General features: G+C 38.4%; 1 protein-coding gene and 1 long non-coding RNA gene across 4 annotated transcripts in view; one reads left to right on the top strand and one right to left on the bottom strand.

The window, feature by feature from the left end:
• EEA1 (early endosome antigen 1) overlaps positions 1 to 13,960 on the bottom strand; it is a 43,541-nt gene that overhangs the window by 8,430 nt on the left and 21,151 nt on the right. For all 3 annotated transcript variants that reach the window (XM_033162899.1, XM_033162900.1, XM_033162901.1), the window contains 8 exons: positions 9,886 to 10,035; positions 8,653 to 8,772; positions 7,545 to 7,748; positions 5,980 to 6,180; positions 4,131 to 4,244; positions 3,260 to 3,415; positions 2,065 to 2,204; positions 244 to 574 (listed from right to left, as the gene is read on the bottom strand). In XM_033162899.1, coding sequence (XP_033018790.1) covers positions 244 to 574; positions 2,065 to 2,204; positions 3,260 to 3,415; positions 4,131 to 4,244; positions 5,980 to 6,180; positions 7,545 to 7,748; positions 8,653 to 8,772; positions 9,886 to 10,035 — 1,416 coding nt within the window. The remainder of the gene's footprint in view (positions 1 to 243; positions 575 to 2,064; positions 2,205 to 3,259; positions 3,416 to 4,130; positions 4,245 to 5,979; positions 6,181 to 7,544; positions 7,749 to 8,652; positions 8,773 to 9,885; positions 10,036 to 13,960) is intronic.
• LOC117054251 lies at positions 6,747 to 12,821 on the top strand. Its single transcript, XR_004427467.1, has 2 exons — positions 6,747 to 6,865; positions 12,629 to 12,821. It is a non-coding gene; the product is annotated as an uncharacterized LOC117054251 (long non-coding RNA).

The following is a 13,960-nucleotide window of genomic DNA, read 5'->3' as shown; positions in this document are numbered from 1 at the left end:
CACGAAAGCTCATACCAAAAACAAACTTAGTTGGTCTCTAAGGTGCTACTGGAAGGAATTTTTTGTTTGCTTGTTTGTTTGTTTTTGGTATACTTGAGAGTATTAATTTCCCATTGTCAGCTTCATCACTCCTGGCATACTGCCCGAAAATCTCACAGCAAGTAGCAAAGCACAGCTAGTATTCATAGATGCACAAATCATTCGTACAGGAAATCCCTATTTGTTTAAAAATTCATGACTCACTATTTCTGCCACTGCTGCCTTTCCTTTCTGTTTCTCTTTTTCCAATTCATCTTTTGCTTCTTTCAAAGATTCAGTGCTTTTTGACAGTTTGCCTTTGATGACTTCAAGTTCCTTTAATAGAGTATCTTTTTCGAACTTCATCTTCTGCAAATCCTCTGTCACCGCTTGCAGCCTTCCATCCAGTTCCTTGTGACGTCTGTCTGAATCTTGATGTAATTTCTCAATATCCAATTTCAGTCTTCCATTTTCTTCTTCTTGCTTCAATATCTGGTTGTTTGCTTCTTCCAAGCTATCGCATTTCTTTTGTAGATCTAATTTGGTACTAGATATTCTGTACAGAGGGGGGAGGGAAATAAAACTCAAAAATAGTTCAATACTAAACTGCAGCATAAGCCAGCTTTCACACTTAAAATATTACAAGTGGGTCACATGTGTTATCCCCTTAAATAACTAATGTTTTAAGCTGTATTTTTATCTCCTGCTAGCTAAATGATACGCTGGCAGCCCCAATAAGCTATATATTGTGAGTTGAAATGCAAATTCTAGAATCAAGAGCCATTTAGATTCAACTCTTTTCCATTTAGAAATACGCAAACTCTTCTGTAACTCTGCCCCCATTTTGTGGAACAGCCGTCCTGATGAGATATTATTGGGGCTCACTATCTGAACTTCTCAGAAACAATTCAAGACATTTTTGTTTCAACAAGCTTTTCTAGCTGGATAAATAATAATAATCTCCCTTGTGGGCCCATTTTTTCATTGTCTTTAAGGTGAAGTTGCTTTTTGTACTGCTTTTAAAACTATTTTTAGCTGTTTTGTGGTGCATTGACAAACATGTAAAAGGCAATTCATAAATAGATAAGTAATAAAATGCAGGTCTGCTTGGTCAGTTGCGTGAATTTCAACTAATCTTATTTGTATTCTTGTTGCTTATCCATAACAATTTATTCATAAAACTTGGTACTAATAGTGAAAGCAGTTTATCATTGACATATCAATAGATCTCAATTATCTGAAGAGGACAGACCAATGACAAATCCCTGCACTTGTGGAGAGTGCAGCTCAGAAGCAGAGGATGTGTTTCACACATATAAATGCCTAGGATCAAATCACGGCATTGTAGAAAATGATTTTTGGTAGAAGCACTGACAAAAGACATGTGTGAGGCCTCGGAGAGCCTCTGCCAATCAGAATAGGCAAAACGAAGTTCGGTATGCCAATAGTACAATTCACTGGACCATCACTGACCATCCCTGGAAGGACATGTGCTACTGTGATGTGTCTAAGTAACTGTGGCATAAGGAGAACAGTGATTCAAGTAGGAAAATCAGAGACACCATAATGCATCTTGATCAGATGAGCAAAGCATACAATTAGGTGTACTGGCAGCAGGCACCAGAAGGACGGAGAAATGTTTCCTGCTACGATGCAGGCCAAGTGATTTATGGGAGCAAAAATATGTGACATTTCTAGCTTTCTACAGTTAAATCCCCAACCCTGCTATAATCCCTGGGATGGGGTGAGGGAAGAGAAGCATCCAGAGTTGGAACATACAGAGGTACCTCGGTTTACGAACTTAATCCATTCCGGAAGTCTGTTCTTAAACAGAAACCATTCTTAAACAGAGGCACACTTTCCCTAATGAGGCCTACCACCACCGGCGCCCTTCCACCATTCGGATTCCGCTCTTAGACCAAGGTAAAGTTCTCAAACTGGGACACTATTTCCAGTTTTGTGGAATTCGTAAACCGAATCATTCGTAAACAGGACTGTTCTTAAACCGAGGTACCGCTGTAGTATGTTTTAAGATATTTAGCATACATTTCTCTTTCTCTGTCTAGTTGTTTGGTCAGTTCTGCAGCCTTCAGACTTAAGTCTGTGCATTGTTGCCTTTGCTCCTGTAGCTCCTGAAGTGCCTTTTCCTTGCTTCCCATGATTTCAAGAATGTCAGATTCAAGTTTCTGAAATGGAAGATTTCAGAAAGTTAACAATTTTCACGAAATAAACTGCCACAATTTTAATAAGTTTTTAAAAAAAATAAAAAAAAATAAATTCCCATTCTTCTAAGTAAGCAGAGGGCAAGACCTGTATCTGGTATAGCATATACACATGATATTTTAACAGTGTGGTTTCCATTCTTTAATTCCCCCAGTAAGAAGATAGAAACAAATTCAAAACCTTTCCTCACATTTAAGAAGGAGAAGACCACAAATATTCAAAGAAATTGCCATTTTCGAGATTACTTGGGTAAGATCCTTACATACAATCCAAATATTTATCCTTAAGCAACATATCCTGCTTAAACCTGAACTTGACTTTGATCAACACCTCAGCCTCACTCACTAAAACACACTGCAGAGCAGGATATCCTCTCTGCTACGTGATGTTTAGGAATCAAATATGCCTCATCCACACTGACAGTCCAGCTGTGGCACTCAATGAATAATAATAATGAAGTTACACCCAAAATGCTACTTCTGAAAAATATACCCCCCCTCTCTTCTGTTCATTTGTTCTGAAAAGAGATCATGTATTTATTGTTCCACACACCCATATTTCAGGGAAGCTTACACAAATATTGTGATTAAATGTGAACAGGCAATTGTTATTAAAAGTACTGTTTTTAAAATTTCACTCTTAAAGAGACAGTCAAACGTCAAATAACCTCCAAACTCAATCATGTTCTCATAATCACTTAAGACTATTTCTTTACTGTTGTAAAGGCAAGTACATTACTGAAGCAGTGCTATTCACTGGCTTCTGTGCCGTAGCATTTTTAGGAAACCTTCATTTCCCCCCCCCCCAATACCTTTTCATTTTGTTTTCTCCTTCCTTTTCCTTTTATTTGCTCTACATTTGGTGGCCATTGAATCAGCGGAATAAAAAGCTGATCCTACATTCAGAGCAATTCTACACCCATAACATCCCCACTTTGGCAATGTTGATAATGCACGTATCATATATGCAATACAATATGAACAAATAATTTTTTAAAAAAAGGTTCCTGGATGCTTACCTTATGCTGACCTTGCAGTTCTTCATTTTTCTGCTCTAAATGAAGATGCTTTTCTTTGTACTCTTTAAGATTAGCTTCCAGCTGAGTACAGAATTCTTGTTTGTCATGCAGCTTAGCAGTAACCTGATCCAACTGTGTACTGACCTTATTTAGCTCCTTTTAATAAACATTGAAAAGGGTAATTTTTAGAGAATCCCTGTAACTGTCATACATGTTTAACAGAAAAAAATATTACTTTGTAGCTAAAAGCCCTTAACTAATTCATTTTAAAGTTATTATTATTATTAAAATTTCCATACTCCCCTTCTTCCGAAAATCACAGAGCAGTCTACAATACACACAAAAAAGCATACCATAGTAATAAATGAAAAGCATACCCCTCCCTCAAGTTTAAGAGGCCATAAATTGTTTCATTAGCCAATATGCATCAAGGAAAATTCATTCCCATATGAAAAATATGGGATAGGACCCAAAGAACTGCTTAATTTTCTTCATGAGCCACCCAGAGAACTCCATTATGGGACAGACATATAAATACAACCAACAAATAAAAAAAATTATTAATTTTTAAATTTTACACCCACCCACCCATTCATTAGCTGATTGACATTCCCACAGTGGCTTCAGACAATCCTTAAAAGTTGTGTGAATTGAGTCAAATCTGACCCATTTTCTTCCACCACAATTGTATGTCATGTACGTCCCTTCATACTTCATTAAAAAAAACAGCTTAACAATATTGTTTTAACAATTTCAACTAAAGAGGTCATCACAGAGTTATATTATTATATACAATACTTCGGTTTTAAGCATATCAGATTATCATTGATAATCGTGAAGGCATTTTACATGACCTTGTTGTTTCTCTCACCTGCTGTTTATCTTGTAATGCATTCTGGGCAGTGTCCAAGTGATTCTGGAGATCTGCTCTTTGAGCAGCTTTTGCTGCTTCTGCTGATAGAAGCAATTCAGTCTTTGCTTTTACCTGACAGAGAATTAAGCAAGTGCTTCAGTGTCAATCACTAATATTACAACAACTGCAGTTTCTTTAAACTACTTTTATTTTCCTGAGGTTTACTAAGTTTACTAAGTATTCTGATACAGTTTACTAAGTATTCTGATACCAATTAAATCAATTACTCTTCCAAAAGATGCCACTGAAACAGAATTCATCGCAGCAATTCAACTGTTCATCAATTCAGGGAAAAGCCACAATTCATCAGTTCAATTCCAAAAATGGGTTGCCAGTTGTGAGTATTTTTGAAGAACTTTCCAAACGTATCTTAGTTTTTCTGAGTCTTAAACTGACTTTTAATATAGAAATGGTTTAAAATTTCATATATTCTTTTTTAAGCCTATTTTCAATTCAAAACAGAGCTAAACCAACATTCCTCCAGTATAGCATTTTTACAGTTCCAGGGGCTAGTGAAATGTCCATCTTCAGCTATGAGAAAAAAGAAGACCATAGAACTAACCAAACTCTGGAGAGCTTCTAACCCACAGAGCCAATAACATAAAGCAAAGTCTTTTATTATTCTGGCTGTATGTTTTGTAACCCTCTTTAGTGTATAGCAAGACAATAAAGAGACAATAATAATACTTCCTCCAACCTGTCTTGATGTTCAATGCAAATGTAGTTTGCAGGTAATTACATGGTTCAGCAATATTGTCAGATTCAAGTCAACTACACTTGCTGTTCATGCAAATCTTTGCTTCGTTAACTATAGCAGAACTGATAGCCCCAAGCTAGCTCCTGTCATCCATAAACACAAAAATATTTGCTTTGAGAGATCTTTTAAAAGAAAAGAGCTTCCAAAACAAACCGACAAAAAGTTGCAGCAAGGTGCAAACCAAAAGGCGGGCAGTGGCAATGCACAGGTGAGGGAAGAGGAAAAGGAAGGAACAACTGGATGAGCAAATCAGAGCTCAAAAGCTATTTGAATTAAATTCTGATTAGCACTAAGGTCACATCCATGCCATATATTTAAAGCACGTAGCTTCTCTCAAAGAATCGTGCCAACTGTAGTTTAACTGAGGAAGAGCAAACAACTGCAGCATGCAAGTTACACAGTTACAAACTTTTGGGGGGGAAAATAGTGATGTTTGCATGGATACTGGTTTAATTTAAGGAAATTATAGAAGCAAATTTCTGAAGCTGATCAAGATAGATTGCTGCTGTAAGGTTCTCAGGTGTTGCTCATGAGCAACCAGCCAAAGTCCATGGCTCTTTGCTATAAAGCATTTATTGTGCAGATATATACAGCGCTGAGCATCAAAGATCACGTCTGACTCATCCTGGTTCAGCGTCCGGGAATGAGTCTTTCCAGTTTCTGGACCAACATAAAAGCCACAGGAAATGGAATCCCCTCCTATCTCCCCTGCGCCGAACCCCTCTGTGCAGTTGGGGCGCCGGAAGAGATGCGCCTTCCCTTGATCCTGCTTGGCGTGAGGGCTCTGCTACCCTGCTAAAGCCTCAACACTCCCTGCCTCCCCGCAGTCCCTCTTCCCCACTAGAGGGATCACTGCTGCCCCACTGGAGAGGAATTGCTCAGGATGACCGAACGGGGTTCCCTATATTCAGAGCGTGCTGACTCCACACTGCTCTGTGATGAGGTTGGTTCCCTGACATCCGTCATCAGGCTTACTGAAATTACTGAAATTAAACTAGTATCCCTGCCCCTCATATATTTTGATTCTCACACAGCATAAAATTAAATTACCTGCAAATCAAGTTGTATTACTTTTTCTTTGCTTTCACTTAGCTGATTATTTAGTTCACTTATAGTTGCCTCTAAGGAGAGAACGCGGTCTTGAGAGGCTCTTAGGTGCGCCTTCTGCTCCTGCACTTGTTCATGCAAATTCTCTAGGGCCTGTTTATGACTTTCTGACTGGTTTTTCAGTTTTTCCGTCAGCTGAGTAACCTATAAAGAAAACAAAATGATAATCAGAACAGGGAAACTTACAAAATATATTGTCAATATAATATGAAGACCAACACTGACTGTTGGCCTTTCTTTTATAATTTTAGTAGGATAAACACTATTATAGACTTCACATATTTACCCTTCTATCACTAGAATCAAATGCAAATTAAAAGTTGTGCTGCAAAACCAATTTATAAAATTTAAGCGTCAAAAGGGTAAGAGGTAAGGAAGTTGACTCAGAAGGGTCTATCTGATTATAGCCCTCCTACTAAGCTCTTTTTGTGTTCTTGGTGGAAGCTCAACTTTTGGTTCCTTCCTATAATAAAGAAAGCCATTTTATATACACAACATACATTGGCTCTTCTCCCAAGAGGTCTGCCACACTTCGGCTCTCCATGGAGTTCTTGCATTAATAAGAATATGAAACTGGTCGACTGCTGCAGCAAGAATAATCTTCCTTCTCCCTCGCAGTGCTCCCTGGCAAAACGTTTGTGGATTATGGACTACCATCCACTGTTTGGGCTGCTGAGGGTTTCAAGCCTTTGCCTACAGAGACACCTGAAGTTCCTGATGGCATGTATCACTTGCCACCTTTCTTCATGTACCATGGAGATCTGTACTAAAGAAGGTGTTGGCATCTCTTCCTGTTTTGCACTATGCCTAAGAAAGGATGTGAACCAAGGTGGGTGATATAATGGTATTGTTAAATGGAGTCATTTAGCCTTCACCAGGCTTTGACTGATGCCTTCCATGAATAACTAATCTGGGGGCATCTTCAGCAAGCTCATCAGGGCAGTGTTATTGTATGGATGCTATAAGGAGTGGCCTTCAGTGTTTCTATGTTCTCTCTTATTTCTACTGACATTATTTTGCTTTCTATTTTGCTGCTCCGGGAGCACAGAACTCTGACAATGTTATGCTAATTTGGCTAGGGTATACTGGTGTAGCAGTATGGGAACAGATTGTATCAGTGTATCCACAAACAACATACTCAAGTATTTATCTTACGTATACACTAGAGGAGAAATAAATATACACTAGAGGGGGAAAGCATCATCTAACATTGAATCAGATTATCACATCCAATGTGAAAATATTATGTTTAAACTACAAAATATCAGCAAGATGGGTGTCGGCACTCTATAGTAGGGCTAATAACATATCATTGTATGTACTGAACAATTTTTCACATATTCAAGAGTATTAAAATAACAAACTTACAAGGAAAAAAACTTTTAAATGCCTAAACAGTATTCTTTCTATTTATTTTTACTATTTCAGTCATGACACACTTTGTGAATCAAACAGAAAAGCAACAGCTCTTTTAAAACGAAACCAGAATTCTACCTTAGAAATCTTACCTGTTCTTGCAAAGTGTGGTTCTTTTCTTGTAGCTGGTTAAGAACAGCAGTTTCTCCTTCACCGGCTTGAATTTTGGCATACAAATCCTCCCTTTCCTTTTCCAACAGGGTGATATTCTCCTTACTCTTTTGCAGCAGGGCTTCAAGATTTTGGATTTTTTGATCCTTATCCCCAATCTGACGTAGCACTTGCTCCAAATCATTCTTGCGGGTCGCAGGAGAACAAAAGAGTTCAATTAATTATAACACATTTATATCTATCTATCTATCTATCTATCTATCTAATCTATCATCTATCTATCATCTATCTATCATCTATCTTATCTATCTATTTATTTTCTGAATGTTGATATCACCATTTAACCCTAATGGCTCCTGGCACAGTTTACAGTAAGAATGTATTAAAATGATTAAAGTCTAAAAAAAAACAAATGTAACAGGCAATAAGCCTAACCAGAGAGCCACAACAGAAGGACAATCAAAACAATGTTTCAAAATGAGCAAAACACAAAACAGAATTTACTGAATCTAATACTTGACACCCCCCCCCCCCCAAAAAGGGACATGTTTTCGGTCCCTGCACTCAAAAACTGTCAAACCTTCAAAGAGGTGGAATTCCAAAAAGCAGCCCTTTCTTGAAAACAACTGCTAGCTAAGGACAACCAGATGTCCACAACTGATGATACCTCGAACAGGGCCTTATTGGAAGATCTTAATACTACTCCCTGAGATACACAGGACCCAGATCATTTATGGGTTTAAAAGTTAAGACCCACCCATAGCTTGGATTGGGTCTCAGAAATCTAGCAACCAATGAAGATAACTTCAGCACAAATTTTATATGGTTGACGTACCATTATACCATCAGCAGATGAACATCAAAACTCTGAACCAGTTGAGGTTTACAGTCCATCAACTGTAATGCTTTTTAAACTGGGGTGTCATTAATCCAATGTAAAAATCACTGAAGCATGAATAAATGACAGCAGTCAAATCCTTGTCTTTTACTAGTGGGCTGGCCTGGTGCATCAGAGGAAATTGATATTGCCACCTCTTTTACCTACTGCCAACATGATCTTTTTTTTCCTAGTAGCATGAGTTCTCTTACCTGGGCTTCTCGCAGCTTTGCCGTCGTGCTTTGCTGAAGATTCTGTTGCTCCTGGTGCTGCTGTTTCATTTTATCTAACTGATGCTGCAATTCAGTTGCATTTGCTGCTTTCTCCTTTAGCTTAGAAAAATAGTCACAGACTGTTGACTGAAAACTGATAAGCACAATTCAGTAGTTTAATAGCGTTTATCATTTTGTCTAATACTGAAGCAATTTACAATAGATACCTTTTAAATTACAGTAGTTTAGAAGACATGTATTAGGTTTGTACTAGACAAAATGAAGTGGGGTTTTGGAAAATGAAGTATCAATATTTCACCAGGGAATATTTTTTCTATACCAACAGGTGCCAAAGTACAATAAAAGTGTGTAACTTGGCATGGTGCTTTACATCTGTAAAATCTGCATGTGAAAAAAGAGAATGGCTGATGTTTCATTAATAAGAATTTTGACATAATTAGATTTTTGCATGCTGTGCCTTAGATAACAATACCAATAATCTTCATAGGTTTCTTTATAGTCAGATAGCAACCACTGCCTTAACCCTAGGATAAATCTTGAGGGGGAAGTAAATAATAAAGACCTATTATTTAATCAATGAGGACCAATACTCTGATCCATTAAAAATATTTCACCTTACCTACTTTGTATGTCTTCAGAGTGGAGAGAGGAGAGGGAACAGAATAAGGGATTTTAGAAGGCACAGTTCTTTAGCTAAGACTGAAACCATTCGAATTCCCCCCCCCCCAAGTGTAGCTCTACAACTGAAGCACACAGGATATCCCAAAGAAGTCCTGTAAGGGGAGCAGAGGGAAGAGACTGTAGGCAGCATGTGGGATGGGCAACTGATCTCAGTTCAAGAAAGAGATGAGCCACGGCCCGTCCCACAAATTCCAGAGAGAGATCATCTCACAGTGCCCTGTGAAGACCGTCAGTGCCTGTTCACCCTCTCATTGCAGTGGCCAGTTCAATTCTGACCTCCCATCCTCCTTTATTTTAGTACTGATTAATAATTTGTGTCCTTACAATTTTTTTTTACAAACTGTAAGTGGTCAAGAGACTTCAAAGTCTTCTCTGGATTAATTTGTCAAAGCAACTTGCACATTTATAGGGTACTGGCTTATATACTTTATTAAAGCTCCAACAATATGATAAAGGATATTCCAGATACCTACTATGGAACATAATTTAAAATCTAAGCAAGAGTTGCATGTTGTTGCATATAATTCCTACCTGCTCCTCAGCCCGTGAAAGTTTTAGCTGAAGGTCAGCCACCTGCTGCTCCTTGTCCATCAGCTTTTCACTTGACAGTTGTCTCTGCTCTTTTAGCCGGCCATGTGCTTCCCCAAGCTGATGCTCTGTCTCCAGAAGTTTATTGTGCAACTGGAAGGAGAAACTGGTCTCATTATTCTCAAAGAAAATGTTTTGCAGACACTTAGCACTTTATCTTTTAATCTGCTATACTCGCATGCACACTCTATCAACACATCATGCACTGGGTACCGTGTATATGGTTCACATCAATGGACTGGGAACTGCACGTAAAAAGGCACTGCTTTGGAAATATTACTTAGGTGGGAGGGACTGAAATCATTTCCTTTCAAGGATACCTCACCTAAAGAATGGGGTCAATTTCATGGCATGTTTTTATTTACTTGTTCATTTTGTATATTCTGCATATATAAGCAGCAATTGATTAGATTTTGATAACTGTTTTATCTGTGCTGTGTTAAAGTACACAAAGGAAAGGTGGGTAACACCTATAGACTACTTCTCAAACTTTATCTAAAAAGGAGAAAGGGAATAAGAAAAAATGGGAACCAACATACCAGACAGAGCTTGGAAATGGATTGGGCACACAATGAACAAAGTATAATAGCAATTAATTTAAAATAAAATCACTATAAGACTTTGAGAGCCAGTGTGGTGTAGTGGTTAAGAGCGGTAGACTCGTTATCTGGGGAACCGGGTTCGTGTCTCCACTCCTCCACATGCAGCTGCTGGGTGACCTTGGGCTAGTCACACTTCTCTGAAGTCTCTCAGCCCCACTCACCTCACAGAGTGTTTGTTGTGGGGGAGGAAGGGAAAGGAGAATGTTAGCCGCTTTGAGACTCTTTCGGGTAGTGAAAAGCGGGATATCAAATCCAAACTCTTCTTCTTCTTCTTCTTGTATCGATGTTATTTTACACCTTGCAATATATATATATATATATATATATATATATATATATATATATATATATATTTGTAGTGAACAATAGGCATATTGCCCACATATCTTTGGGGAGTGTTGAAAAACTAAGGATTTCTGGAATCATGTATTGGATAACATCAAATAATTAACTGTATATGAGATTCTAAAGAACCCATGGAATATAAACTTACATTAGTTAGAGGACTGTGTTGTTAAGGTGGACACTGAAATGGTCACTATTCTGTTAGCAGCAGCTGGAATGTCAATTTCAACTTAAGGATACCCTCCTTTGTCAGAGTGGATTTTTTTTTGGAATTTGTGACTTACTTACAAGCTCCAACTTCACTTATTGTGTCAAAGCAAGAGAAAACAATTTATACGAAAATAAGTTAATTGAAATATGGATAACCTTCCTATTTTGAAATGAAAAAGTAGGGGATCATATAAGGCGATATTCGTTATTTGCTTTGGTTTTGTGAATTCACCTTTTTCATGCATTTTCTTTTTCTGTAATAAATATTTGTAATGATAATAAACGGCAAATATTTTAAAGACACACCTACGAAGGCTATGTTTTGATTCAGACATACAGTTTGTATGTGCACATATGAACTGCATAAGTACATTACAGGAGGTTGGACTAGATGACCCCTGGCGTCCCTTGCAACCGTACAATTCTGTGATTCTACAAAAGGGATGTCTACAATAAAGAAGCACATACCATAAGACAAGGGAAGCCAACATAGTGCCCTTCAAATGTTGTCAGTGATTAGGCCTTGCCAACCACACAGTAACACACAATCTATCATGTGTTAAGCATTCTCAGATTAAAGAATCAAGACTTGCAAAAATCTAACCTTATTTGAGATTGTCTGATTCTTTATATTATATGCCATTTTATCAGGACTATGTTCCTATGAACAGGGGCCACACATTACACCTGTGCTTTAGAACCTATAATGGCTATCCTACATCTTTCAACAGCCTTGTATTTAAGCACTAGACTGCAGCAGTGAACAATAAAGATATGCCTACAGGCAATTGAGTTGGCTGGCAGATATGGGATAGAGTGTTCTATCCATCCACTGAGCCCAGCATAGAAACCAAAAGGGATGTCCAAGGAGGGATGTCTCCTCCTCCAGGCCCAACACAGCAATACAGTCCTCTGTCCCTCTTCTGTCTTTCCCCAGCAAGCTAGTTTTTGTGGGATTATTTACAGGGTTGTCTTTTAACATGCTGGGTTTATGGATGAATTTTCTAGGAGCAATAAATGAGCTAAGAATTATAAAGCACTTTACAAAGAAGGGTTAAACGTGAGAAGTATATTTACAGCCTTACAGATTTGTCCCAAGAACAGCCTCTCCCATCACACTGGATCACACTTCTGAAATAGACCTGCAGTATCACCTTGACTATATTATCAACAGTTTGATAAACAACTAGAAATAGGTCTTCTCAGAGGACATTCTCTTTGGAACCTTCCTGAAACAATGCGAAACCTTTATATTTAGCTCCGCCTTTAGAAATCAGAATTACAAAAGGTACTGGGGATTCCAGACTGGTATGATGTTATTTTTTAAGTATGTTGGAATGTTTTGTGGTCTACAGGGATAATATTAAGATTCTCCATTATGAAACCTCAAGTCTGGATGGAATGAATCTCTTTGTGATGTTATCACAGAAGAATTTCAGTGAGCTGCACTTCTTTTTCCTGAAATTTATTATTCAGTCCAGTATTTCTCCTACAGAAAATCATCTTATTCAAATCCTATTAATTTAAAGCACACTCTATGATGATGAAATGAATTTCCAGCTGAACTCATCAGTTAAAGATGCTGTTGCTTTTACTCTTGGTTGCTACAGAGACAATTGCAAGTTCTCCAATCTAAATTCCAAACAGCATGTCAGAATCTTCATTTCTGGCACATCACCAAAGAACATTATCAACCAATAGACTTCAATCATGCCACAAGAGGTATGTTGCAGTAAAAACAAGCACAGCATGAGCACAAGTCTACTACAGGCAATTGGTTAGAAAACCAAAACAGGTTCTTATCGAAAATGGCAAACACGCTTTTCTCCCTGGTGGGTTAGAGGTTGTTTTTTCCTCCCTAAGAAGAATTCGCACACCACTAAAAAGGTACAGATTTGTATAAAATGTCTATATGCTACTTTATATTTATAGATGCAAATTTGGAACCAGCTACTCTACACAGAAATGCAATAAACCTGGTTTAGGCATGGAAACTGCCTTGGTTGCAGGGAGTGTCTGATTCTGTTAATTCTCCTTGATCTCTCAGCAACTTTTGATATCCGTGACCATGGTATCATCCTGGAGTGGCACTGCTTTGTGCTATTTCCAGTCCTATCTGAGAGCCAGAGAGCAGTGACTGGGGATTGGCCCCATAGAGCCTTCAATGTGGGCTTCCACAAGGGTTTGTTTTATCTCCCATGCTGTTCAACATCTATATGAAACTACCAATTTGAATCATCCGGACATTATGAGAGTATTGTCATCAATATACTGATGACACACATCTCTATTTCTTCTCACATCTGCAAATATGGCAGTGGATATGCTGGATCGGAGTCTACCAATGAAATGTAGGGTCCTTACAGAGTGAGGCATTTTGGCTGAGGTGACCCAAAGCATTCACTACACTTAAAAATTAACTGCTGTTAAACTTTGAACAGTATTTGCCTTGGCAAAGCAGCAGCAGTACAGGCCATCTTCGAGGCTACCTTGCCCGGACATTCTGACATGGGCAAAGAGCCGTGCAGGAGGGTTGCTGACCGTTCTGCTGCAATGGCAAAGCTGAAGTGGTGCTCCTGGAGTCCTAAACGGAAACGGGTGGGTAGGTGAGTGGCCAGGTGACAGCATTCAAGTCTGCTCCCTCCCCTCTTCCCATAGCACTGTCTGAGGCAAAAGTCTCAGTATGGCTCACAAGCAGGCTTGCCCTGCTCTTACACGACAGAACAAGCACAACTTGCTTCCACCACCGCCACCACTATAAGCCCCACTTACCTCCAATTTGGGTTACCTCAGATGTGAATTTATGCTTTATTTTGTATTCCACAAATGAAAATGAATACATTTATATATATATATAAATT

Source organism: Lacerta agilis, chromosome 10 (assembly GCF_009819535.1).
Source record: "Lacerta agilis isolate rLacAgi1 chromosome 10, rLacAgi1.pri, whole genome shotgun sequence".
NCBI classification, from domain to species: Eukaryota; Metazoa; Chordata; class Lepidosauria; order Squamata; family Lacertidae; genus Lacerta; species Lacerta agilis.
This window is presented reverse-complemented; position numbering and strand designations above follow the sequence as displayed.